The sequence below is a fragment of the Hipposideros armiger genome, unplaced genomic scaffold (assembly GCF_001890085.2).
Source record: "Hipposideros armiger isolate ML-2016 unplaced genomic scaffold, ASM189008v1 scaffold_24, whole genome shotgun sequence".
NCBI lineage: Eukaryota > Metazoa > Chordata > Mammalia > Chiroptera > Hipposideridae > Hipposideros > Hipposideros armiger.
In genome coordinates, this window is record NW_017731374.1 from 2,929,373 (window position 1) to 2,957,130 (window position 27,758).

At 47.3% G+C, this 27,758-nt stretch overlaps 1 protein-coding gene across 1 annotated transcript in view; it reads right to left on the reverse strand.

Annotated features, from left to right (window-relative positions):
• Nucleotides 1-27,758, reverse strand: part of EPB41L4B (erythrocyte membrane protein band 4.1 like 4B) — a 117,325-nt gene that overhangs the window by 69,242 nt on the left and 20,325 nt on the right. The window contains exons 2-6 of the mRNA XM_019635862.1: nucleotides 17,893-17,997; nucleotides 8,793-8,835; nucleotides 7,863-7,941; nucleotides 5,958-6,002; nucleotides 4,084-4,136 (exon numbers count right to left, since the gene is read on the reverse strand). Coding sequence (XP_019491407.1) covers nucleotides 4,084-4,136; nucleotides 5,958-6,002; nucleotides 7,863-7,941; nucleotides 8,793-8,799 — 184 coding nt within the window. The 5' untranslated portion in view covers nucleotides 8,800-8,835; nucleotides 17,893-17,997. The remainder of the gene's footprint in view (nucleotides 1-4,083; nucleotides 4,137-5,957; nucleotides 6,003-7,862; nucleotides 7,942-8,792; nucleotides 8,836-17,892; nucleotides 17,998-27,758) is intronic.

The window sequence follows — 27,758 nt, forward strand, 5'->3', positions numbered from 1 at the left end:
ACACACACACACACACACACACGGTCCTTGCTCTCACCAAGTCCCCTTTGGAATGGAGGGCCTGAAAACACAAGGTGGGCCCCGTTCCTCCAGGACACGAATGAGAAAATCCACTGCCCCCCACCCCACCTCTGCAGCTCAGGAAGCCGACTTCCGAAAGGAAAGGGACCCTCCGGAGGCTCCTCTAATACCTTGCTACACAAAGAGCATCCACAGACCAGCAGCAGCTGCAGCACCGGGAGGGGGGGGGGCCTTCTCACAATGCAGAATCTCAGGCCCCACCCCAGCCTTACTGAAGCAAAATCAGCCTCTTCTTTAAGATGCCCAGGTGGATGGTGCACACATTACTTTGAAAAACACAGATCTACAATAGTGGTGTTCGAATTTGAGCATCAGGTGTGTCAGGGTCACCTGGAGGGCTCATTACATCACACGTCGCTGGCCCCCACCCCGAGAGATTCTGATTCCCTCGGTCTGGAATAAGGCCTGCGGGTTTGCATTTCTAACAAGTTCCCAGGTGATGCTGATGTGGCTGACCTGGGCAACACACTTTGAGAACCACTGCTTCACACAACAAATCCCACCAGTCGACCTGCCGGCAGATGCCTGAGCACCTCCAGTCGCAGCAGCTCACTGTGTGCCCAGCAGCCCTTTCCATCTCCCCACGTGGGCCACATCAGTTGTGGGGCTGCTGAGTAGCCCCATCCCAGAAGTGGATAAAACTTCCCTGTCTACACAAAGGACGCATTAATACCAAGCTCAGAGGGGTGGTGGGAAGACTGTAAGGGACCATGTCTGACACAGGACCTGGTGGATGTCTCCTCACCTGACTGCAGCCCTGCGCCTGCCACTCTGACGTAGACGGCACCCCTAAGAAAAGCAGGTGGTCTGGGTCAGGGTGTGCAGCTGCTTGGTACCTTGGACAGTCACCAACGGAGACTCTGCCTGGGAAATATTTGCCCAGAGAAGGTGAGGGCTGGGCTCCCAAGACGGGAGGCCACCAATGACCTCTGACCAAGAGGTCACCCTGATACTAAGGACCCGGCAAGACCAGAAGGGCAGTCTGGGAAGAGATCTCCTTGATATGAACCACTCTTCCCTCGCACCAATGGGCCCAAGTGAGGCGTGGAGCCCCGCGTTTAGCGGCGTGTCTGCACAAGTCCACTGACACCATGAGTCACGGGAGGGAGAAACCAGACAATGATAAGGCTTCCCTGAGACCGGGCACAGTCCTCTCCATGACTGGACTAAGCCTGAGTGAGACCGATTCTGAAGTAGCATGCCTGCCTTGCTAGAGTCTGCTGGCAAAACTCGATGCTTCACTCGGTCTGCAAACTGTGCAGCCAGCGCCCCAGCTGTGGAGGGTGGTGGAAACAGCTCAGACACAGGAGGCTTGCATCGCACCTCTGCTATATACTGTCAGTGGGCCTGGGCAAGTCACTTAGCCTCTCTGGGTCTCTGATGCCTTATCCGTAAAATGGGAACTGTTAGAGGATGAGACAAGATCATGGGCACACAACAAACGACTGTCCCGTTCTCCCTCCTCCCTTTGGCTTTCTGCCTGAATTAAATTTCAAATCTACCATAAACGTAGTTCCCCAAAGAGCATAGCTGCCATGCAGGGCCACTGCATCATAACTCTGGAGGTACTATGAATTCAAGGACAACCGCAGCAAGACAAGTCCTCAAGGCTCAAGCATGGGGAGAGACACCCCCTTTCATTTTATTCAAACCCAGAGAGATGCTCTAGTGATCTTTGTAGTCTGGTCCCGCTATGACTGAACTGATAAGCAGTCCGCAGCACATACTGAGGGGATGGGGGAGAAGGGGACGTGGAGGGACAACGTAACAAGGACTTCTTCCAGACATCTGTGTGTGTAAGTCTTCAGTCTCTTTACCTGTACCTGACATAATGACTGCATCTTAAATTACACTGATGTGGTTCCAACTCAAATGGGTCATTTCTTCAGGAGGGGCTCACAGGGCAAGACATATGGCTCTCCTAGAGCTGGACATTTGTGAGTGTGGTGATGCCTTCATCACACGGGGTATGAGACGGTAACCTGGGTGTCTTGTCCTCTAATCGTTCGAGACAACGTAAGGGTTGGTATATTACACCAATGGGCTTAGGAAGAAACCTCTCCACTGGATTGGGGGCCCCAGGTCTGACAGGGATGCTTTCATCCCATTAACTACACCCTGACATCTACTGTATGACCTCCTGGCGACTCAGAAACTCTAGGGTGGATGCTACTTGACAAGCTAGGGGAGTACCTGGCCCAAGTGGACAGTCTGTTTCCAAGTTCCTCAAGCCGTTACAGGTCTTTATGGCACATACCATAAGGGCTGTTGTACTGGGCACATATGGATGTGAAGCACTTAGCCTTGTACTTGGCACGGACAGTTACAGATGACAACATCGTCACCTTCAAACCCCATGGGCAGGCTCCGCCTTCAACCAAAGTCCTGGGTGCCTCTCCAACTTCATTCAATTCATTCTTCACTTACCGAGCACCTACTATATGCCAAGCCCCAATTAGAGAATAAGAATCAACACTGACTAAGGAATGGAAGTATCAATAGAATGGGAGTAACCTAAAGTCACTAAAAACCATCTTTACGAGTAGTAACCGGGCAAAATACATGTACTAAAAATACCAAGTAGAAAAAAATTTGTATGTGACTCTGAACAGAATTACATTTTAAAAACTCCACTCAAAACTCACAGATAGAAACTCTGGTTGTCGGTGGCTGGTGGGTGACTTCCTTCCTCCTGCTCGTCTGTTGCACTGTTGTACTGATAGTCTATAATAAGTGTGTACTGATTTTATAATTTGAAAAGACTGAGCGCAACTTTTAAACATTGGGAAATACAAAAAAAGAGAAGCCACCTCTTACCAGGGTGTTCAAAAATCATTAGCAATTATGAATGAATACATCATAATTCATTATTCTGTGGGAGCCAATGAACAGAGTCCACAGCATATGTCTGTCTGATGTGCTGATGAAATTCCTTATGTGCAGTTACACATTCGTCTTCTCCTAATTAGTGCTGGTGACTTTGGCAAGGGTTCCTTGTGCACTTTAAACTAAACTCCACCAGTGCATCATATGGACGGAGCAGTCAACACCGACAGTCATGCGGGAAACCTCGTACCATGCAATTCCCACCTACATGCTGACGACTCCCGGCGGTGCTGCCGGGCTGACGTCTTGCAGCGAGCCCGGTTTGCACACTCTAGAAGTGACTGGATGTGCCACTGGCACCTCTCAATCAAGAGACCCTACACCAGATGTCTCCTCCACCAGAGCCCCCCTCTTCTTCTATCCATTCTGTCACCTGTCCGTGGTGGCAGCCTATGAGTCATCTCTGACTCCTTCTCAAGACCTAAGTCTAATGACCTGATCCTTCTCACACCACCAATGCTGGGAGGGCTTTTTTGGCGGGGGTTGGGGGTGGTGGATATGTGTGTGTACGTTTAACCCCCCAGCCCTGGTCAGTTTCTTTTTATTACAGCAACACCTCCTCACTGCATCTTGGTCTTGCTCTGGCCCCATCTCCCCATCACAGCCAGTGTTGCCTTTCCAAAGGGCACTTCTCTCCAGGCCTGCCTCCTGCTTACGAGTCTTCAAAGGCACCAGTGTTGACAGCATGAAATTCATGCTCTTTCAATGGGGTCCAACATCGCCCACCGATACAGCCTTTTGAACTTTACCCTCCGATACCACTCAACGGCTGGTACCTCTCTGCACATACTTTTCTACTTGGTGCCTTGGTTCCTTCGATCATCTTCGTCTATCCCTCTCCCCACGGGCCTTCCTCTTCCAAGCCGCCTGCAGGTCTCTATTCCTGGACAAACTACACTGCACTCTGTTCAGGCAGAGAGAATAAGTGGTCCTGCCATGTGGTCCTCATGGGACTGCAAACGACTTAGGATGGAGACAATTTCATATTCATTTATACCCCCAGTATTCACTTAAACCCCCAAAGTAGAGCACTGTGCCGGGTACACAGCAGACACTCATTTGTTGAAATGAAAGCAATAACATTAAAATGCTCATTACCACTAAAGAATAATGTACCTTGTAGACAGAGAGCAGCTAATTCCACAGCCGTTTCATATGGGCATTTCAATCTTGGGGGGAAAAAAGAGAAGAAATTAATTCTATATATGAACTTTAATACCGATAACCATACAAAATGTCATTAAAGTCATTTTTCAAAAGAAAAGTGATATTTAGATATTGATTTTTGTTCTTGGTGGTTTCTATTTTTGTTGCCCACACTCAAGAAACGAGCTGACTTATACTACATATTTCCAGAGTCAGTTCTCATCATACGGTAAAATAACCCAACCGAGGCATAGTTTCTATCAACCCTGTGGGCAATTTTACTGCATTTCCCCAAAACGGGGAAGTTTGGGAACTAGAATGAAAAGCCTTCCCATTGCCTTAGTATTTTTAAACTTATTGTATCTTGATATAGTACATGTGTCTTTTTGAGCTGCCTGAAATCTATTTTGAATTGAGGTCATAATATTAAAAATAAACAGACACCATAACTAACATTGCCAGCTGGATACACTCAAGCGTTCTCGTAAGTATAACTGAGGCATAGCCACAGAAGTGTATTACTACTACAAATCAGGATCTCGTTCACACTTAATATTACAAATTTAGTTAGAAAAATAATAATGACATACATTGGTATAGCACCTCATAGTTTTCAAAGCCTTTTCATATATATCATCCAATTTGGTCAATGCATGGAGTTTATAAAACCGGAGGATGGGTGCTGCCAGTGCTCCCCCATCCTCCATTGTAGAGATAAGGAACTGAGAGTTCAAGGGTCATCCAGCTGGTGGGAGGCAGGGCTGGGACCAGAACGCCATTCTGTTTGAGGTACAGTTATCAGGCTAAAGTGCACGAAAACTGCAAAGTACTATACAAATGCAAGATGTCGCCATTAATATTTTTCCAAACTAAAGACACTTATTCAAGTTAAGAGGCCTTTAGTATGAGGAGCACAGTATGGAGAAAGGGGGGGAGGAGATAAAAATATACACACACACTCATAATACGCACATCAGTCAAAAGATCTGTATTGCATGGCTGGATAGGGCAAATGTATACACTGTACAATCTACTTGTTCTATCGTGTACATTCCACCAAGATTTTTATAGCACATCCTCTATTGAGAGTTTGCAAATTCGGAAATCACATTTTAAATTTCCTTCAGATGATGTTCAAAATCAAAATGTATTCTTGTCAACATCAGGAATTGCTTTTTAGAGTCAGTATAGTTTCAGTTGTTTGCATAAGATAAATATTCAATACGTATGCTGGAAGATAACACAACTGTAACGGGTATGGCTGTTAATGCTCAGATTTACAATAAGTTAATATTACATGTGAAATCAACCACTTCAGTGCCAATGCTTCTTGTGCAGGCCTCGTATTTAAAAACCACTTTTAAGAGGGGCAAAGGAAATGAGATGAGATGTCTGAACCTTTCTAGCAGCATCAGAGCACAACCTCTTTACATCGCTTAAATGCAGATGGTAATGAATGAGAGTTTTTGTCTGCCCAAATACTTGTAAGTGTATACATACTAATAACGTATCTTGCTTGCAAATACGACAAAAGCCATTATGAATGGGGCAGTGATGTGATCAGGGAGAGAATTATTCCCAAATACACATCACTTAAGATATTAAATGCTCTTGGAAATGCTTCAAGCCATATAGTAATCATTTAAAATAAGATGATGATGACAGTGATACAAGGATTAGACTCACTTTACAATGCCTGGTGTAGTTTTTTGGGTTTTGGTGTTTTTTTTTTCTTTTGAATTTTGAAAAGGGAACAAGGGTAAGAGTTAAAAACCAAAACAGTGAATTATATAGAAATATACTATGATCTCCTGGGTTAAGAGTCAGAACAAAAACGTACTTACTTTCCTGAAAGAATGTCATGCCTGAGTTGTAAAACAAACAGGTACCTGACAAACATATACAAAAGTCAACAGAGGGTAACTCTTTCCCAGCCGCTTCCGATCCCCGATTTCCCATCATCAGCCCCGCCCCGCACACAGCCCAGAACTCTGCATTGTAAGAAAGGAGTCCAAATCAAATGAGAACTCTGGTGGAAGCATCTCCTCCAGGGAGGTATCCCAGAACCTAGCTAGGAAAGTGAGTGCATGTACGGAACTCGCAAGATACTCGGGAGGATGGAACATGGAACACCACATGGTCCAATGACGGCCTCCACCGCACCCTCGGTGCTCCGGAAGGGAGCCAAACACAGCACACAGCGCTCATACACAGGCATGCAACGTGTCCAATCCGACAGGAAGGGGAGCCGCTAGAATTGGCCCCTCCGCCGGCCCCACCAGGGAGTCCAGGAAGGCTGCAGATTACAGCAGATGGTAGTTAGCAACTGCTTACGGCTTTTTTGGTTCCTGATGCAGTTTAACTGCAGACCCTATCTTTTAAAAAACTATGCACATGTGAACACACACACACACACACACACACACACACACACAAATCCTGGAATTGGACTAAAGCTGCTGGTTACAGGGGTAACGAAAAATGGGGAAGAAGGCAGCAGCAAATCACACAAGTGGTGTTCACTTAAGTAAAAAAAAAAAATTAAGTGTTTCATCTTAAGTGGTTTTTTACCAGGTGGATGTTGGCATCAGAAACACTTACAGTGCTTGTAAAAACGAAAGCTGTCCACGCTGCACTCCATACCTATGAAATCAGAATCGCACACACAAGAGTGGTTCCCCAGAAATCTCATTTGCTCAAAAGCTTCCCAGGTGTTTCTGATTCCCACAACCCTGGTTAAGAATCACTGGCTTTGATGACAACTAGAAGCAGTACGTTTCATAAAGGACTCTGAAGGGGAAAATAATGCAGGCAGTCGTCATTCTTTACGGAATGGATATAGGAGGTGAGTGACCCAGAAATTTGAGGGGGGGGGGTGCGGGAGGGGGGCTGAAGGTTCTGGAATATTCCAGAATGATCCTGCCTGTGACAGGTACTTAACCAGCACTGAACTGAGTGCTCCCATCAAGGAGGACACAGTGCTGATGTGGCCAGAGCTTCCAATTCCTATAGGAAGTCTAACTACGGAAGCCTGTAAAGCCTCTCCAGGGGGCAGAGGGTAATAAGCAGTCTTTAAGGTGTCACTTAGGCGGTCATCTCCAAGCTAGTGGTTGCCACCATGGACCACCCAGCAGCTTACATGTCACCACTACTGTCCATCACACAGACAATGACATGGAAGTTCTGCGGACAGCAGGCAGGGCTGGGTAGAGAGTCTCACCGATAAAAGGGTGGCCGGAGGGAAACTCCACACTTAAAATGCTTTCTAAGTCTCTTTTGCTTCAACGCTATTTCTCAAGTCTGATAGACACAGGCAAGGCACACCACAGAAGAAACTGTTACTTTGATATTGTAACAATCAAGGGAATATTTTGCAGTCCCTTAATATAAGAAAATGGCAACTTTGGAGTGAGAAATGCTCTTCTGATACCTGCCTTCCCTTTTTTGTATCTGAGACAAAAATAAAGTGCCATCGAACAACTAACCAAATTACCTAAAGTGCAGCCAAACAAATGTGACTAGAAAATAAATCTTTTCATTTTGGTTCACTAAGAAAAAGGTCAAATTAAGCAAAGTGTGGATTTTCAACAGAATATGGAGCTAAGCACCGACAAAATGTTGATAACTCAGAATATAAAGACAGCAAATGGAATGGGAGGCAAACCCACAAATTAGGAGGCCCGTAAATTAGAAGCAAGGCAAGTGCTACGGGGGGGAAGAGGGGGTTCTTGTTCTGCGTTTTGTCCTACCTTGTAAACTCTTCACGAAGGTTGTTTGGTTCTGAAGAATAATATTTAACTCGAAAATGCAAAGCATAAGCAGGTCCAGCTAAACATTTGGAGATGGAAGGTTGAAGATGATTTTCCCCCAATTGTGAAGATCACAGGATGGACAAAAAGGAAAAACACGTTAAATCTATTAACACATTCACCACGACACTGGGAAGGCACAACAGCACATACGAAGCTCGTAAGTTCTTTTCAAGCTCGGCTAGGAAAACGATTACAATGGATTGTGCTGGCACCGATGCTTTAGCTAGTAACCTCACTCTGGAAGAAAACCGTAGCCATCTAGATAAATTACTAAGGGCTGACGTTTCAGTTGCACCTGATTGCCAAGGATGCTCCAAACGAATACTAACTTTGTACAAAATACTAAGTGGGCTAAAGGAAACGGGACACATAAACCATCAGTGTTTTGTGACCTAAATATACAGTAAAAATACCTTACAGTGTTACATTTTTAAAACTTACCCACACGTACATAACGCGGAAGAAATGTGGTTATGGCACCTGTAAAATCAGAGCTGGACCAGACGTCAAAGGTCCCTCCTGCTCTCTTACTAGCTGAGTCTACTTTATTGCTCATTAGGAAGTGAATATAATAAGTACAGTCATGTTTCTGAACAGCAGATTAATCAGCTCTCGTTGGCGGGGGTATCTGATTTCAAATGAGAGCATAGTCTGTTTCTCAACATCTACGAAAAAACTCTTGTTCAAATTTTAAGCTCTAGCACTTGGCCAGCCTTAAGAAATTAAAAATCATCCACTTAAAATTCAATCTATTTAAAAGAAATGCTCCCAAGTTCTAGTGAAAACAGAACACCTCAAAAACGTTGGCAAAGGAGTTTCCTTTCCGATAAAAGAAATAAATGAGGAGGCTAAATTCTGCTTACTTACTTTTCATCTGCTTCTTTATGGGTTTGGAATGATCCAGCCAGTGCTGAAAGGAAGAAAACGCTTCTTTAGGAATGTTTCATCAGCAAGAGTATACAAACCTCAGCGTCACCCTCCTCCACAAACTGTAGTAATTCTACCCATAAAGCCAGAGATGGGGCCAGACCACCACTTCTTAGGCTGATCTGCAAACTGCTTGGGATGGTATAAAATAATGTGTGCTTATGTACGTAAGTGCATTTTTTTTTCTGGGGAGAGGGCCAGTAGCTTCCATAAGCTTTTCAAAGAACTTAAAACCCTTTAACTAATTGATCTGTAAAATCCCTTCTAGTCAGTGGAACTACCAACTGCCTGAGTTTCTCAAGTTACAATCAATCTTCTCCAATTATTCCAAGTCTCTATTATTAATCTGGGAAGATTACAAGCCACACTGCTGAGAATCTCTGATCCTCACTGGTCCTAAAGTTCTGTCACCCCAAACTCTAAACTTATAAACCAACATTCATGACCCCTCTACTCTTTGGCCAGGAAAATGACCCCCATTGAAGATGGAAAGACAGGCAGGGATTTGCCTGAGAAACGTTCCCGCTCATCAGTGACGGCAATGCAACGTCCCCTCCAGTTTTCACCAGAACACAGGCTTCAGTCTTCTCTACCCCGGGAAATTATAAAACCATTTCCCTCATAGATAAATTTCTCTACAGTGTCAAAGTTGTTGGTGCTACAGTCCTGACGAGCCTCAGTAAACGCCCACGGAAAAGGGCATTTAGGATCATGACACTGTGAGCCCCTCCGTGGGGACCTGAGTCCCGGGGAGCAGGGTCGTCAGTGCACGTCATCAGCTCTGTTTCCGGCGCCAAGCACAGAGCGCGCGGCACCCAGCAGGCCTTTATTCGACTTTTGAGAAATAAACACATGCTCAATATAATTTTTTTTTAATGAAAAAAATAGGAGCTGTGCCCATCACTTCACATAAACGCGATACACGGTAGGACTTCACTGTTAAAGAGTCACAGGTGGGATGACACAGCCCGAGTGGGTTCCTCACTAGCTGTTCAGAATCAGAGGCCATACACTTTCAGAGGCAGCCTACACGGGGCACCTTCTAACAATGAGAAAGGATGAGACTAAATGAGTACAGTGTACTCTACCCCTGGCCAAAGAGCCCATTAGGACTACGTGGGCGGAGGGGGATAAGGAAACACAAAGCAAGTCACAGATGAATTATAATACAATAAGCTGTGAGCAGTGCAGTGGGAGAACGTGGGCTTTTGTCATCTCCACTCCCTGGCTAAGCAACCGTGTCATTAAGAGCAGCAGATCTCGGCAGCGGATGCGGATGTCAAAGGCACACGTATACAGGCTGCTTTCTCTCCTTGTGAACAGCTCTGAATTGGAAATGACCTAAATGCCCATCAACAAAAGCGGATGAAAAAATGGCTCATCCATAGAATGAAATATTATTCAGCCTTTAAAACTGATGTGGGCCTATATTTACTGATATGGCCACGGATCCACAGCACACTGTCAGGTGAAAAAAAAAAATCAGGTAGGATCCCACGTATATAAAATTATTATTTTCTATCAAGGTATGTCCAAAAAGATTTACAAGGGTTATTTTGGGATGTGGGGCTGTGAATGCTGTTTACTTTTTTCTTTGTTACTTTGCTCCATACTTGTTTTGTTTTTTTTACTTTTAATAAGAATAGTATTTTCATGGGGGTGGGCTGGGTTGGCACTTCCATTATTCATTTATTCACTGTCTACCAGGCAGTTTTTGATGATCAATTTGCCTCCTCACTGCTGCCCTCAACCAGGCCGGAAACCCTGGACCTTAGTCCCTGAGAGGGCAGACAGAGGCTTGATGAAAGTATTGTAACATTTACTTTCCTGCCAAAGTAAGTATCATGCTCATGTCTATGTGTAAACCTGTTCTTCCCATTTTCAGATGAATTTGCCATTACCAAGCAAAGCAAGTTCTCCCAGCAACCAGCCTTCTAACCTTATTAGCCTCAGAGGCTCATAGCTTAAAGGATCTTGTCCCATTTTTTTTTTCCTGTTTCAAGGCTCTTTATATTTTGAATTGAACATGTTTAAGGCCTCCATTCCGCTCCCTCTACTATCCAAGTCTTCCCTTTACCCAGGTCCAACCCGTGTGGTTTCCTTTGCTGCGGTTTTCACCCCTGGCTGAGCATTCTACTCACACACACGCAGGTCCAACCCTAGACCCATGAAACAGAATCTCAGAGCGTTTATGATTTTCTAAAGGCGCCCAGTGTGCCCATTCAATATTTAGTGCTGGAGTTTTCCAGCATCCTCTCCTACCCAGAATGTGTCCTCATGATCCTGGGGATCTTGAAACACCCACGACCCCTCCTGAAAATGGCCACTTGAGCTCTGTAAAATCTCAGACGATTTCAGGGCTTACTGATCACAGCTAGAGGCTCCTACTGGACAGCAGGCTGGTTTCCCCTCTGGCCACACTGCTAAAGCAGCCCCTCATGCTTGTGGACTGACTCCCATCCTTCCTGCCCAGCGACCAGCCGCAGAGCCCTGGCCAGAGCAGGACCTGCTAGGACGGAGGCCTGTGACAAGTCTGGAGCTCGCTAAGCTGGGAAAGAAATCCAAAACAGCTCCATTTGAAAAGCTTCTTGACCCTGTGGGTTCAGATCAGGTTTGCATGCCAGCATCAGGTGATAAGAAACCCAGTCACATCCTACAATGAAAGATGATTAAAACCTGTCTTGTACCCAACCAGTTCAAAATGACCTAACTTTCTCCTTAGCTGCAGGAGCTGAACGGACACTGACCACTCGTGTTGCATCCCATGAGACAACCTCGCGAGGAGCACCCGGGCACGACGGCCCTACGTGGCATTTAGTAAATCGTACCTTGCGTTCCGTTTGGAGGCTTGCGGCAGCAGGACCTGTCTTGGATTCTCATCTGCATCGTGGCTAAATATAGCCAGGCTGCCTGTCAGCAAGCCCAAGGCAAACGGCTCCAGCCCTCTTAACAGACCGTGAAAGCCGTTGCTGGAAACAGACAGGTGCTTTTTGGAGTTCAAAGGGCAGACATTTAACTCAGGCACTCTTAACGGGTGCTAGAAAGGTGGTTTCTGATCTGAATTTGTCATCCAAGTCCATCTGGCAAAGCCCTTTCCATAAATCAAGATGTGAGATGATCTGGCAAAGCCCATCTGTTCTAATAGTACATCCCTTGAGGAACTGACATGCGTAAGGCTGGTTGTAGAATGTCATTGTCTCAAATCTTGCAACTGGCACCTGTGGGGGCAGGTTGGGGGGTGGGGAGAGCTTGGGGCAGATGTCTTGTGAGGCTGAGCCCTTCACTTGTGGGATGTGATCCCCAGGTAGACAGTGTCAGAATTCATTGTTTAGAGGTGCTGGAAAAAAAACACACATTGGACTATGCCACATCCATCGCTTTCTCGGGCCTCAGAGCTGATGAAGGCAGCTGTGGAGAGGGCACATGAAGTGCCCAGGAGCAGGCAGGATTCTAACTCCGGCCGTGCCAGCATCCAGTGCTCCGGGTCTCCACTCTGCACACTGGCTGAAGTGCCTTCTCCGCCCATGGGAGAATCTCTCCTCACCCAGAACAAAGCCCTGGAAACCCATTTACACCAGCTACTCCAGGTTTCCTTGGGGGTTCGTCTAAATCAAGTGCAGGGACCCCTTTATCAACTGCTTCCCACTCAGCACCAATGTTTGCACATGGGCAGGAAAACACTCGTCATGCCAGCATTCAGAAACAGGCTGCTGGGAGGCCTGCGGCATTTCTTGAGCAATTTCATACTTCTTTGTACTAAAAAGGGAGGAGGCAGAAGATGAGAGTTCAAGTCCCTGCTCGACCACTCCCCTGGTGTGTGGCCACGAGCAAGACCCCCGAGCCTCAGTCTCCTCATGTGTGCACTGAGCTATCTCCTAATACACTGTCTGAAGAATCAGTGAGTGTCTGTGGAAACTGTAATGAACCATTTAAATGGATGGAAGTGTTTTTTACATTTCCCACTATCAGTGTCTGTACTCTACTTCCCCTCCAGGTACATCTGAGATGGTAGGGACGCTCAGCAGTGTCCGCACAAGTGGCGCATGTGATGACATTCCAGGCAGTCATCAAAGTGAAGCTGCAACAGTCCCTCTGGCATCCACTCAGCCCTCCCAGCAGTCACCATGTCTGTGTCACCCTCACCTCGCAGCCCTGGGACCCTTCTCACCCATCTACCCGATTCCGTGCTGCACAGACCAGAGGAAAAACATCTCACAAGCCTTGAGAGGAAGGTCAATATCACCTTTTCTGGATTCCTTGTTGTAAAACATATTGCCATAAAATGATCCCTGTTCACAAGCGGAGGGGCTGAGGAATGGATTGACAATGGCCCCACCTATCCTCTAGAACACCTGCCCCAGAGATGGGGAGGGAGACTGCTGCTTGGTGGGGCTGGTATTACCCGTCCCAAGTCTTGCCGCTCCTTTCATCCTCTGGGGCCCACCCCGTGTTCACCCTTCCCCTCTGATACCTTGTGCTTCCCATCGATGCTACTTAGGCAGTCCTTCCCAAAGTGGAGGACTGAACCCACTCTATTCCAGCTCCCACACCAGAGTGTGGCAGGCAGGAGACCGTGTCCAGCTCGCATCTGCACCACAGAGCTTGGCGTTGAGTAAGCGTCAAGGCAAAGTTTGCTGTTCTCTTTCAGTGTGTGTGTGTACGTGTCACGTTACCGCCTATAATGGGGCCAGTAGGGCCCCATGGAAAGTGCTGGGCTCTGGAACAAGACCAGGTTCTGAATGCCGGCTCTGTCCCTCTACCTAAACCGTCACAAGCTTCCTGATGTCTCTGAGCCTCAGTGTCATCATTTGTAAAATGGGTCTGCTCTCTGGCCAGCTTGACAGCAGCTAATCGGACCAGGCTGTGAGAAAGCTGGGTGGGTGCAGGTCAGAAGAAAGCTTTGATATGTAAAATTACAACCCACACCCCAGCTAGGAGCTGTGCAAAAGTGAGAGCTACAGAGAGGGTTCCCAGGTGGCCTTCTCGCTTTGATATGGAAATGGAAACAGGAGGCCCCAACTGCTAAAAATAGGCGATGCCAATAGACTTTGACCTTGCTTCAGGGCTGGGCAGGGCACTATGGAAACCAGGCTTGGCTCTTTGCTAGGAAGCTGGGATAGAAGCTGGTTTCCAAGAGAGTTGTGCCAAGAGCCCTGCCGCTGCCAGCCCTCTGATTTGCATGTCAGGAGCTGGGGAGGGGTGTCAGTCCTTGCAGGAGCCTCAATTATGGAGTCATAAGCCAATAGCCAAGTGGACCACTCCCTTTGGGCCCCCATCTACTACCCCGCTCTCCACAGAAACCCACCTACCACAATACCATGTCACCTGCCACCAAGCACACTGGACCAGGCCCTCAGAAAATCAGTGATACTCCAGAAGCCATCCCAGAGAGCCCGCCCGAAGGACTCTCATCTGAACAGATAAGGTGGCCTTGCAGGGTCCAACTAACCTCCTCAGCGTGTCACCTCTGGGGGCTGTGATTACTTCTGGTTCCCCCCTTCAGCCTGCCCCAGCTGGGAAGAGGAGCCCCATACCCATGTCAGGTGACAACACCCTTTCTCCTTTCGTAACTTGCTGAGCCCCTCCACGTCCCTGTGAAGCAGATGTCACCACCTCCGCTGGACAGGGAGGAAAAACAAGGCTTCAGGGTACTGTGTACTGAAAAGCGCTTAAACCTGAGCTCGTAAAAACCGTGTCTGAGTCGAGCTGTGTTGCTCACTGAGTGACTTGCCAAGGTCTATGGCTTTGGGCTCACCATGCAGAAGATGGAAAATTGGGCAGATGGCTCCTAAGGTCCCTTCTGGGGCTAAAGACTAAAGCTCCCAGGTGTGTGCCCTGTCGCCAAGAAGTCCTGTCTTAGGGTCTAATCAGAAAGGTTTTGTGTATGTTCACAAATAATGAACCCGAGGCCAAATGAGCAAGCTGCCACAGAAGGCAAAGTAAGCTCAGAGGTTTATGCAGAGGAGGAAAAAGGCTTTGAGAGCTCAGGACATGCTGCATGACGAAGCGTCACCTGAGACGATCTTGAAGGATGGCCAGAGGTTGAAATGGGGTGAGAAAGGGTGTTCTGGGGGGGGGGGGGACCAGCACAAGGAAAGGCACACAGGGAAGTGTAGGCATGACTGGAACCCGGCCTGTAGGGAGCCGAGCTCAGAAATCACAGTGACCAGCAGAAGGGCCCCGGGTGCTGCGGCGGCTGCACGCCTCCTGGGTCCTCAAGGGTCAGGCAGATGGGGACCCTGCACCTGCTTCTGTGGGGCAGAAAAGCACATCGCATTTACAGAGCGGGATGCTGGAACGGCGTCAGGGCCTGCAGAGCGAGCGTCTGCAGGTGTCTGACCTGGGAAGAAGGATGCCTGGATCCTGCCAAGAACATCCCTCCTGCCACCCAGTGATAGGGCACGGGTGGACGGGACAGCCTGGCAGCCAAATAAGCAGAGGCTCACGGCACATGGAGTCCCGTCCTGGCTTTCTGGGAACCTGAATGGCTGGAGAAGGGAGGAGGACACGCTACCAAGGCAACAGGCGCTTGGCTGTAACGGCAGAAAGCACGAAGGTCTTCTTTCTAACTAGAGAAGATGTGACAGGAAGACAGGACCGGCTCCTCCTTTACACTCAGAATCACTGAACGTGAGAACTGGAAAAGCTCTTGGGAGAACAGGTCCAAGAGCCCCATTCTACAGAGGAGGAGACTGAGGCCAGGGAAGACAAGGTGGCTGATCTAACGCCCATCAGGTGAGCCCGAGGCAGAGCCAGGAACAACGTCCAGGGCTGACTCCTCGTCCAGGGCCGTGGATGTTCCGAAGTCAAAAATACCACACGGGTATTACACAGGCTGAGACACAAGAAGGCAGAATGGGGGAGAGTCTCAGGGAAGAGGAGGGCTGACAAGTGCCAGGTGCTGGAGACAGACTGGGGAACTCTAAATTTGGCGCTCAGGAAGCAACGGAAATAGGACGGTGGATGCAGGTGTAGCGGGTAAATGCTGGAGCAAGGCATACTCCCTTAAGACAAAACAGTGAGAAGGACTGTTTCCTCTTAAGGGAACGAAAACAAGGAGTTTTAGGTAAATGACTGGGGTCTTCTCAGCAGGAGATAAAGGCAACAAGAGATAAAGGCAACTGTGAGAACAGGGTCTTTGTGGGGACTGGACTAAGAAGGGGAACGTGGGACGCATAAAAAGGGGCTAATGAGGCTCCCAGAGCAGTGTGGGGGCTTGAACCTGGCTGAACCTGTGCTCTGTGCTGGCGCCAACAGGCACAGCCCGGGACTATCCAGCAAAGCTTGGCAGCCTGGGAGAAGCAGCAGAGGAAACAGATGGGCCTAAGTGTCAAGGGGAGGCCAGGGGACAGTCATGGGGGCAGGAGAATCAAAGGGCAAGGGAGGACACAGCGAGACGGGAGGTTCTGCCCGGGCCGGAGAAGGCTGGAGGGACGGGTAAGGGCCAGGGCCAGATGTCGACGGGCTGGCAAGATGGAATCATGGGACGTTATCGTGGAATGGGGAAGCACAAAAAGTGGGTCTTGGAGTGGCTGGGTGGTGACAGGACCCAAGGTGAATCTGGGTGAGGTTTGGTTAGGGGAAGCTTCAATGAGAGGACCTTCTCAAGGATCAGCCACTGGAACTCTGAGGTTGCCAGAGGCCTTGAGGGATGGGGAGGACAGTGCTGAGGTCAGAGGGCAGCGCACTGGGTGCGCTGTGGCCCAAACGCAAAGGAAGCAGAATTGGACAGGGAGGCGGAAACAGAAGAGCTGGTCTGCCCCTCCCCAGGGCCCTGGTGGACCGGGGGAAGAGTCTGCAGCTGGGAATTGGAGAAAGGCTCAGGACCAGCAACTCCGGAGGTGGCTGGAGAGCTCACAGCAAACAGCGAGGTGGGGGGTGGGGGGGGGGAAAGGGCTGTCAGCAGACAGGAAAGCCTGAAGGTGCAGAGCTGGCATCGGGGGGAGCAGCGGGGAGGGTCTGCCCCGGAGGCACTGTGATCAGGATGCTTTCCAGTCCCGATTCCACCGTATCATCTGCAGACTCAGCATCACGCCTACATTCCAGGCAGACCCAACTCCCAGGCACAGATTTTGAACGTCTTCACTTTACATCTGTCACACGGGGCCCCCCGGGAAGTATCTAAACAGTGTCTTTCAGGTAGAAAGGCTTAAGCCTGCATGAGGAGCTCCAAGTCTCTAGGTCAGCCACGTCCTATCCGGGAACCCAGCCTTTCACACACTGTCTAAATCGCATCACCTCTTCCTCTGTCTTTGCCTTTACTCTGCTTTGTATTTCTCAACACTTATTACTACCTGTCATATAGGTGCTCACTGCTTTTAGAATGGGGCCCGGAGCATAAGAGGCACTCCATAAATATTTTTAGATTGTTCAGTAAATTACCTTTGAAACCCAAAGCTGGATTTGGTTGGGGAGGGAGGCTCTGAAGGCATTCCTGCTTTCTAAATGAGTGACTCTGCGCTGCGTCGAGTTCTCTCTCCCTAGCATCTCCACTGTGAGCAGGTCTGTCTCAGGCAAAGCAAGGGAAGTCCTTGCGGACCTAAGACAGCCTCCTGGAGCCTGCAAGTAGGTTTACGATCACTGCCAGAGACCACCCACCCCACCCCAAGCCTGGCTGGGCTTCAGCAAGTGTCCACAGCCCCCGCTCTTCACACCCAGCAAGACTTCATGAGAAGATGGCGGTGCAGCCTCTTTGGCTGGTTAAAAATAAAGGCATCTCCACTGAAAGAATTCTATAATGATGTCTACCTACTCTAGAAACATGCCCTTGTTATACTGCTACGCTTGGAAATGCTTCCCTAATGCATCCCCGTGTGTGACATAAAGGTGCTTTCTCTCTTCTTCTCCCGGATGTTGGTCACCTCAAGGGGGGAGCATCGTGGATGCATTTCACATGGGCACCATCACCGCCATGCCAATGCCCGTTACGGCAACAATATCACAGTTTTACTCCTGGTTCTCTACCAATTTCTAGTAACTGTGGATCTGCAATTAGCATGAAACACCAATCTGTCCTGAAATGAATCAGAGGAACACGTACCGCGACCTGGGCAGAGTCGAGGAACTGGAGGCCAAAGTAATCTGTTTCCACGAGGTCCAAGTGGTACACAATCTGGTCAAACAAATCCTGGCCTTTGGCATGTTTCTGGAAGGCAAGTGGGGAGATGAAAATTTAGAATGGGATAGTTGGATAAGAAACAAAACAGTTAAAAACACAAAGCAAAATCCCTTTTCTCTGCAGATTGCATACATGTATGTGTCACAGTACGCAAAATTGTTTAAATTTAATTAGCTTTAATACGGGGGTGCCAAAAAATGTATACACATGACTTGTATTCATCTTTTGTTATCAGTATATATTATTACAATTTTAACACAGTCCTTTTTCCTTTCTTAAAATGTGTGTACAGTTTTTTGGCACTCTCTGTACATGATTAAATCTAAGCGTTCCCAACGACAAAAGAAACACTAAATAACCACATCATAGGATGATTAGGGAACCAGTGCCTTATTATGAAAACTATTAAATACAGGAGAAAATCAAGCATTGATCCTGCCTTTGGTTGTGGCCCTGGGTATCAAAGAGTAGATGGCAGCATATCCAAAAATTAACTCAAAACGGATCAAAGGCCTATATAGGAGCTGAAAGTATGAAACTCAGGATAAAACACGGGCACAAATTTTCACAACCCTGGATTAGGCAATGGCTTCTTAGATGACACCAAAAGCACAAGCAACAAAAGAAAAAATAAACTGGGCAACAGCAAAATGTAACTTTGGTGCTTCAAAGAACACCAAGACATCAAGAAAACACAAACATAACCCAGAAAGGGAGACAAATTTTGCAAGTCATATATCTGATAAGGGACTTGTATCTAGAATATATAAAGAACTATTAAAACTCAATAATAAAAAAGGCAAATATTCAATTAAAAATGGGCAAGGGAGATAGACAAATTGATCGATTGAGATATAGATAGATTGATCAATCGATCCATCTATCTCCTCCATAAGCCCAATAGGCACATGAAAAGACGCTCAACATCATTATTCACTAGGGAAATGCACATCAAAACCACAATCAGATACCACTTCACACCCCCTAGGATGGCTATAATAAAAAAGCAGATTATAAGAAATGTGGGAGAAACTGCAACCCTCATAAACTGCTGTTGGAAATGTAAAATGGAATGGCCACTTTGGGAAACAGTCTAACAGTTTCTCCAATGGTTAAACATAGTTACCATTTGACCCAGCAATTCCACTCCTAGGTATACTCGTATACTCAACAAACACGAAGACATTATGTTCACACAGAAACTAGTACAAAAATATTCTTAGCATTATTCATAATAGCCCCAAGGTGGAAGCAACCCAAATGTCTATCAATTGATGAATGGATGAACAAACCGTGGTCTTATCCATAAAACAGAATAATATTATTTGGCCATAAAAAGAAATGAAGTTCTGATACATGCTCCAACATGGATTCACCTTGAAAACATCACACTAAGTGAAAGAAGCCAGTGACAAAGCACCACATATTCTATGAAATGCCCAGAATAGGTCCGTCTAGGGACAGAAATGAGAGTAGTGGTTGCTTAGGGCTGTGGGGTTTGTGTGATGACAGACAGCTAAGGTGAACCGCGTTTTTTGTGGGGCCTAATGAAATGGTCTAAAATTGATCACTGTGATAGATACACCACTCTATGAATGTACTAAAAGCTACTGGGTCATACACGTCAGAGAGATGAACTGTATGGTATGTGAATTTCAACAAAGCGATTAAAAATAGCAGACGGGCAGTTTTTCTTTAGAGTAGCATTCCAACAAATAAACGAAGAAGGAATAACAGAATTGCAATATCACAATTTTGCAACTTTGCGGTGGCAGGCTCTCAGACCTGGGCAGCAGAGGCTCCCAGCATTCCAGTAGAAGACAATGAGCCGTCACGTGCTTCCTGAGAAGGACGCTGCCCCTATGACAGGCCCTTGCTCCCAAGGCCTCTCTCTCCATAGCGGGACAAGAAATCAGGCCTGGGACTGATTCAAGCACGAGTTCCCACTGCAGGAAATTCAGAGGAATGTGCTAAACTACCTGGGACTGCAATCAGCAAGATCAAGCCTGTGGGTTATTCTAGAAACGTCTTAGGACAAACGACTCAGTTTCTCCAACAAACAAAATACAGACAAGAGAAGAGATGGAGGGGACACCTACAGATTAAAAAGACATTTAAAAGACTTTTTCCCCCCCCAAAGGCAAAACGAAACTGCAATGTTCAGAGATGCACACTTGGGTGATAAAAGTTGGCAAGAGAGTCAAGTGATCACAATCAAATCAGGATGGCTGTTGCTCTAGGGGCTGGGAGGGTATGTGATGGCAGGGGGCACAGGTTGGACTTCCAACTGGCGGGCAGTGTTCCAGCTCTTACCCTGGGTGGCAGTACAAGGGCGTCTGCCTTCCAGTAATTCATTAAACTGTACCTTTGTCTTATCTGTACATCTGTATTTGTGTTATACAAAACAACAATAACAAACGGTAAAACAAAAATCAAAACTAAGTCACTGGATTTCCGCCTCTTTCTTTCAGACGCTTTTTCCTTCCTGGAAATACTCCTCTGAAGGCAACAATTTGACAGAAGCCGGTGGCTCGATGTGTGGTGACGTTCTTGCCAGCATTATCTGGGCGGGTGGGCCAAAAGCAGAAACACTGAATTCCAGCCACAAGGACACAGAACTGGGGCCACGCAAACCCCAGGAACACTGTTCGGCCACTAGAAAAGATCGTTACGAAGGTGATATGGACATAAGGCAAATTCTTACGACCACACTCAAGAGACCACACAGGAAGAAGACGCAGTGATTCCAACTACATAAAAATGTGTGCGCTGTTATGTGGATGGTGTGATAAAAACAGGAAATTTGCAAAAACGAAAATGGCTGTGTTAGGATGGAGAACCTATGGATGGTTTTCTTCCCAATGTTTCCTTAACACTGATCTTTTGGCAGTTGTTAGACAGCAAATACAATTTTTAAAAAAAAATCACCATTCTGGCACCCTTCCTCCTTGCCCATAACAATCCATCTTCTGGATTTATTTTTTCCTATTACGATCCAGCACTATTGGCCCCATGTAACACTTATTATCACGGTGCCAATGATTCATTAGCAGGTTTCCTACTGGGACAGAACTAGTTAGAGTAAAGCCTGAGCAGCAGGACGTGGCAGGAAGGATGGGGCTGGAAGGGGGCAAGAGAGCTGAGCTCCAGGCCCAGATGTGTCACCAATTGCGACGTGAAACAATTCGTAATTTCCCCATTCCGCATGGCCATCCTGGGCTTCTCCTGCAGCCGCAACTAAGACATGGTGCCCTGAATGTACAGGGCCACCAAAGCGCAACTGGCCGTGTATCCAACCTGCTCCCTACCTTTTGGTTCAGGGCTCACCGTTCAGGTATGTCATTTTAACACTCGCAGAGTTATGAACTGAAAAAAAAAAAACCACAGTTCTGCACATGGCAAATGAGGGAGGTTAGCTCAAGTCTCTGTCTAGGTCATTTCAAATCTGACTTTTCTGATGTCTTTCTAAAATGGCTCCACAGCATTTGAACCCACCATCTCTCACTCCTTCCAGCCTGCAGAGTGGCCACTCTTAAAATTGAGAAGGCTCCAGGTAACTCGCCTGCTCTGCCAGCCAGGACATTCTACCTGGGGCAGCCCCTAGAAGCCCACAAACTGTCAGCTCAGGTTTAGCCCAAACATTCCCTCCTTTGGCGGCCTCCTCAGCTCTACCCCCTCCCCCCAGGGCAATACGTGCTCACTCCTCTGTGTTCCCACAAGCAGGTGCGTGCCTTCATCACATACGCACTTATCACAGCTGCCCTGGCTGTCTTACTTGGACTTCAGACTGAGCCCTCCCTGAGGGCAGGTCCAGCTGTGTTCAGCTGAGCATCACCTGTCCCTTCCTCCATCCCAAAGCACAGTGTCTGGCGGACACACAGCAGGCGCTCCATAAATGTCTATTTGCTGCATGGATCAGTGAGTGGGTGGGTGGGTGGGTGAATGGATGAATGGATGAATGGATGAATGGATGAATGGATGAATGGATGAATGGATGAATGAATGGATGGATGGATGGATGGATGATGGATGATGTGTGGGGTCTGGGCCAAGAAACAGGTTTTCTGAGTAGGCCATGAACAAACAAATAGACCAACATTTCACAAGTGACAGGCCTAAAAATGAAAATATACTCATTAAAATCTTTTCAAATTAAGTACTGCAGGAACAAGTGCCCAGGGAACCATGCTGCACTTCCAAGGCCATTTACCTCAACACAATTTTGTGGCTATTATGTGAAGTGCTGTCTAGTGGTTACAACAAGAGATCCGTTAATGTGACAAGACTGGAAGCCACTCCTTGCCTCCCTGTTAACTAGATCCCCCCCGCCCTCTGTGATGAATCCATTTGTTCAACAAATATTTACCAACTGCTCATCAAATGCCAGCCTTTATTCTAGGTATTGGCGTCCACTCGGGTCACAAAGTCTGCAAGGGCATAGCTACAGGGAGCCTTCACCAAATCAGTCCTTCCCGGGAGCAAAGGCATCCAAATCACAAGTAGCAATGCCACTTATCTCCCTGCCTTCCTAAGCAGAATATACTGAATGTAAAACCCTCCTGAGTCCAAATCACCGTTCTGGAATCCTGTGATACTCCATCTACCTTAAGATCCATATGGCGAACGGTCCCCACACTCGTCAGGGTAGAGCGCGCTGCCTCGGAGTCTTGCACCCACCTTGCCTAGTTCTTCTTCCGCCCATCTCAACACATCACTTTTCACAAGGACCAACAACCAGTGGTTTTGAGTCAGCACATCTCTCTGAAGCAACTCCTTCTGATCTGACAGCGGCTAAAAATAACCAAGCCCATTAACATCACGTGCAAAATAAAGAGTCCAGGGTTGCCAACTAAAGACTGGGTCAGGCTGGCAGCCAGCAGGGAAAGGTATGGACACTGTGATATCTTTGCTGGCCAGTCAGAGGTTCCCAGCCGTGCTCCAGATAAGGAAGGCTGATGGACAGCTGATGTCTTGACTGTCCCGGCAAAGAAATTAACTCTCCTGACCCTCTTAGATAAGATGCCACTGGCAATGTCTTATTGCAACCTGACCCAAGGGCAATGTAAACAGGCTGACTGCGGGTCCTGGGAGAACAAAGAAGACAGAAGCCAATCCATCCCATCTCCTTAGTCTCAAAGACCAATTAAGACGCCAGGCATCGCAGGTCCGGCTGAAAGGAGGAAACAAGCTGTGTGTGAGTGTGCCGGTCCCGTGGATACATCCTAGTTGTGAACTAAAATGGAAAGCACGGCATCTGGACAGCGAAAGGGTTTCAGGAGCCATCTTCTTGGAGATACCTAGGGCTCTCCTGTGTCCACCGGCTCCACACCTATCAGATGGCATGTCCCTCTGCACCCATCTTCAGAAAGGCTCTCCCTTCCATTTCTACCACGGCTCAGGCCATTATCACCCCATCACAAGGACCACAGCAACATCCCCGAGCGGTCCCACCACCTCTAGTGTCTCCGTCCTGCACCCATCTTCCCTGTGTTTGCCAGAATGGTCTCCACACAACACAGCCCTTCATCTCAGTCACTTTTCTGCACAAAAACATCCATCCGTGGCTGAAGCGCTGGCTGCTCGGCTTGGTGTCGGGGACTCTGCACAATCCACGCTGCCCAACCCAACCCTCGTGTTACCTCCTCCAGGCCCCACACGTACCCGGGCTCTAGTCAGAGGCTGGATCGCGTTCTCCAGTGTACACAGCAGGTCCCACCCCTAGGGCTTGGCCTGGGATGTTCCTTTGCCTGGGTGCCTCCTCCCTACATCCTCATTCCTCTCTCTCTGCCTGCAGCAAGCCAATCCCCAAGGCCAATTTCAAGTAACAAGCGTTCATTACTAAACTTCTTGTTGGCAGCACCCTGTCATGTTCATCTGTGCCATCTGATATTCTGAAGCTCAATAAACATAACCGCTGATGTGGATTAAGGAGACTCCTCAGTTCCCACAAAAGTCTTCAAATGACCCACTTTTAAGAAGTCTGGTCTTCCTGGTCCATCTCCTCCAGGAAGTCTCTAGAGAACGCTGGGGCCTGAGCACAGAACCCTGACACTGCCATTTCCCTTTGGACCCCGGTATATATTAAGGCAAACTAGAACACTGGTGTTTTGAAAACCACATCATCCAATGGCCCATCCTTATGGCTAATGAAAATGCTATGCCTACACACAAAATATTATGAAGTTCCCAATGTTTACATATGGGTTAAAATATAACCAAAATAATTGTGGTGAGGATTTCTAAACCGAAGCACAGGCTTTTACATTTGTTCTGAGTAAATTTCATCTAATTAAATTGGCCTATGATTTATCCTGTTAAAAACATGAGTCCCAGGCTGCGATCCCATATATGTTATTGACCCCGGTTTTACAACATCTGGGAAACTCGATACACAGGAGGAAGTGAGGGATGGTGATACGGGCTGGTATCTTTCCTTGGCTCTACAGCACAGAAGCCACCCATCTGGTGGTGGCCTCAACCGGTTATGAATACACACAGTTGTACCGCCATGCCCTGGGGCTCTTAGGGACAACAATGTTGGGCTGGGAACTCAGTTCTACCTCCTTTCTAGCAATATGACCATGACCTTAAGCATCCTCGAGTTTCAACTTCTTCAAATGAAAAATGGGGTACTCTCATCTGCCCTGTCAACCTTGCAGAGTCACTGAATTAATGAAAAAAGCTAGGAAGCAAATGAACACGCACTGAAACTTCAGTGTCCTATACACACACAGAGATTATTATTGCTTTCCTCCAAACCTGATTTCTCTCCCTTGTCCACAGGAATAACACACTGTGCTTTTTTGCCCACTGCTTACCAAAAATCGGGGTACAGGAAGTCCATGATCACAGCAGTTCAGGAATCTCATTTAAAGAAAAACTGAAGCGAGTGTAGCTTGGGGATGTTTGTAAACACATGTGAGTCCCTAGAGATCAATTCCCTCCTTTCCAAGCTCTTAGCACCCCTAGTTTAAATAATGTCAGAACTCCCCGAGATCATTAGCTGGTTTCCTGGTCAGCCGTTCCCAGAAGGCACCTGCCTTACGGCCTGTTTTGACTGTTTCTAGGAAGCGCTAATTTCATGGTTAGTTACCAGCTCCCTCCCCCAAAGCCTCACAAGTCAGTACTTTGCTAGTTTTCTATGAGTCTTAGTAGGAAACTAGCTCTCTATTAATACACACACCAAGTGGCCCGGAGTCTCTGTCCCCACTGCTCTCACTGCTAAGTCACCATGAACAAACATAAACTGTTTATTCCAGGATGTCATCAACATTCATATCTGAAATTACCAAATAAAGTTACCTTGAAATTTCATCATGAGTGATAAATACAGTAGTCCTCCCCCTTTATCTGGGGTTTCACTTTCCACAGTTTCAGTTACGGTCGATTTGCTGTCTTAAAATATGAAATGGAAAATTCCAGAAATAATTTCTAAGTTTTAAATTGTGTGCCATTCTGCACAGTATGTTAAAAATCTCAAGTTGTCCAGCTCTGTCCTGCCCGGGACGTGATTCATCCCTTTGTCCACTGTCTCCACACTGCAGACACTCCCTGCCTGTTAGGCACTTAGTAGGCATCTTCGCTATTAGTCGACTATTGCAGTATCACTGTGCTTGTGTTTCAATAACCCCTACTTTACTTCATAGTGGCCCCAAAGCAAAGAGCAGTGATGCTGGCAACTCAGAGATGCCAAAGAGAAGCCCAAAAGTGCTTCCTCCTTTAAGTGAAAAGGTGAAAGGTTTTGACTCAATAAGAAAAAAAAATAATAATATGCTGTGGTTGCTAAGATCTACAGTAAGAATGAATCTTCTATCGATGAGATGATGAAGAAAAAAGAAATTCCTGCTCGTTTTGCTGTTGCTCCTCAAACTGCAAAAGTTATAGCCTTGGGCCGGCCGAGTGGCTCAGTTGGTTAAGAGCTCGCTCAAGAGTGCGAGCTCTGAGCAACAGCGGTTCGAGTCCCGGCCCGAGCTGAGCAGCCGCTGAGCTGCCAACAGGTGGCAGGATGGCTCAGCTAAAAAAAAAAAAAAGTTACAGCCTTAGTGCATGATAAGTGCTTAGTTAAGATGGAAAAGCCATTAAATTTGTGAGTGGAAGACATGAACAGAAAACGGGTTCTGACTGTCAGCAACGTGTGGCACCAAAAAGCACTGCATCTAGAGATTTTAGCAAGGGGACCCCTGAAAGGAGTGACCACATTCACATAACTTTTATTACAGTGTATTGTTATAATTGTTCTATTTTATTATTATTGTTGTTACTCTCTTACTGTGTCTCACTTATAAACTTTATGATAGGTATGTACATATAGGAAAAAAAAGTAGTATATATAGGGTTCAGTACTATTTTTGGTTTTATGCATCCACTGGGGGTCTTGGAGTGCATCCCCAGTGGATAAACGAGGGGACTACTGTACCATCTTAGCTATCAGCAAGATTTGGCGCCTCAAAGCTGGAATGTAGTGATAATGCAAAGGCCCTGGAGAAGTAGCCATATCTCACCCCTCAGCTGAAGAGTGCGTCAATGTTTACCAAAGGCTCCGTGGCCCCCTTTCGCAGAGCAGTAGACTTAGCTTCAGAGAAGTTATGTGACCAAGTTCATACTGCTTATAAGCGGCAGAGTGCTTCCTGATTCTCAGGACAGAGCTCTTTCTGCCTCATCACACAGCTTCTCTAGTCAACTCATGTGCCTCTTTGGCTCCAAGCACAGGCAGGGTGTCCTGCAAACAAGAAATATTTCTTAAGCCCAGCTCAACACACAGATACTGAGCGCCTATGTCATGAATGATCTGCGCTGCAGCTGGGATACACGGCCACGTGGTCTACCAGAAACAGACCTCCTGGTGGGGTGGCAGCTCCCGTTTTGTTTGAAAGGCAGGAAAGTGGCAGCAGACGGGAAAGCCAATATGCTCACTAAGTCACGCAGGAGCCCAGACACTGCAGTGAAGGACATTGACAGTCCGGGCGGCTCCTGGAAATTCAATACTGGTAAAACAGAGCACATGTTACTAATTTCCGGATTTGCCTGGTTATCCATCTCCTGGCAATCAGAGGAAGCAACAAAAACAACTGCCCCTAATTCCGGTCCGCAAAGAACAATCTTAGGAGAAAGCGACTGTCTTCTCGTTGTGTGAGTCTGAGAAAGGAGGCACCTGGTGATCAGTTCCCCTGACAAGCAGGGTTCTCCACCCACCATGGGCAAGGGGCTCCCAGTGTGTTACAGGAGGTCGGGGCAGGCACAGAGCCCAGCCACACTGCCTTCCAACTAACGGCGAGAGAAGATCACTTTAAAACACTGAGACTCTGTGTTGCATTATTAACTATTGGTCAGCTCTGCTCCAGCCCGATCACCCGTCTTTGGGCCAAGCTGTAGGTAGTTACCACTCAGCAGAGGTTCAAAGCTCTCATTTGATCCTTTAACAGCACCTCTCTCAAGGGCTGCTGTGAGAATTAAGTGACCCCACTGGCCGTGACCCTAGGAACCTTCTGTCAATCAATGTGGCATGCCTAACGTCTCCCAGTGACCTCAATTTCTGTATCCCTGTAGCGCCTTCCAAGCACGCCCAATACAAGGGATTCAACGGTTCCAGGGAGGGTTTCCCATTGATCCCTCAAGATGCTGATGAAGTCCAGACTCCAGAAAGTGCTTGATCCCGGATGCCCTGAAAACTGGCTTCACCCAACACTTCAAGCGTTATGCCTCCCACTCTCAACCTGAAACAGCCAAGCCGCACAGGCTGAACACTCCTGAATATTTTGGTAATTCTACTATCAGGCACGTTTTTATAT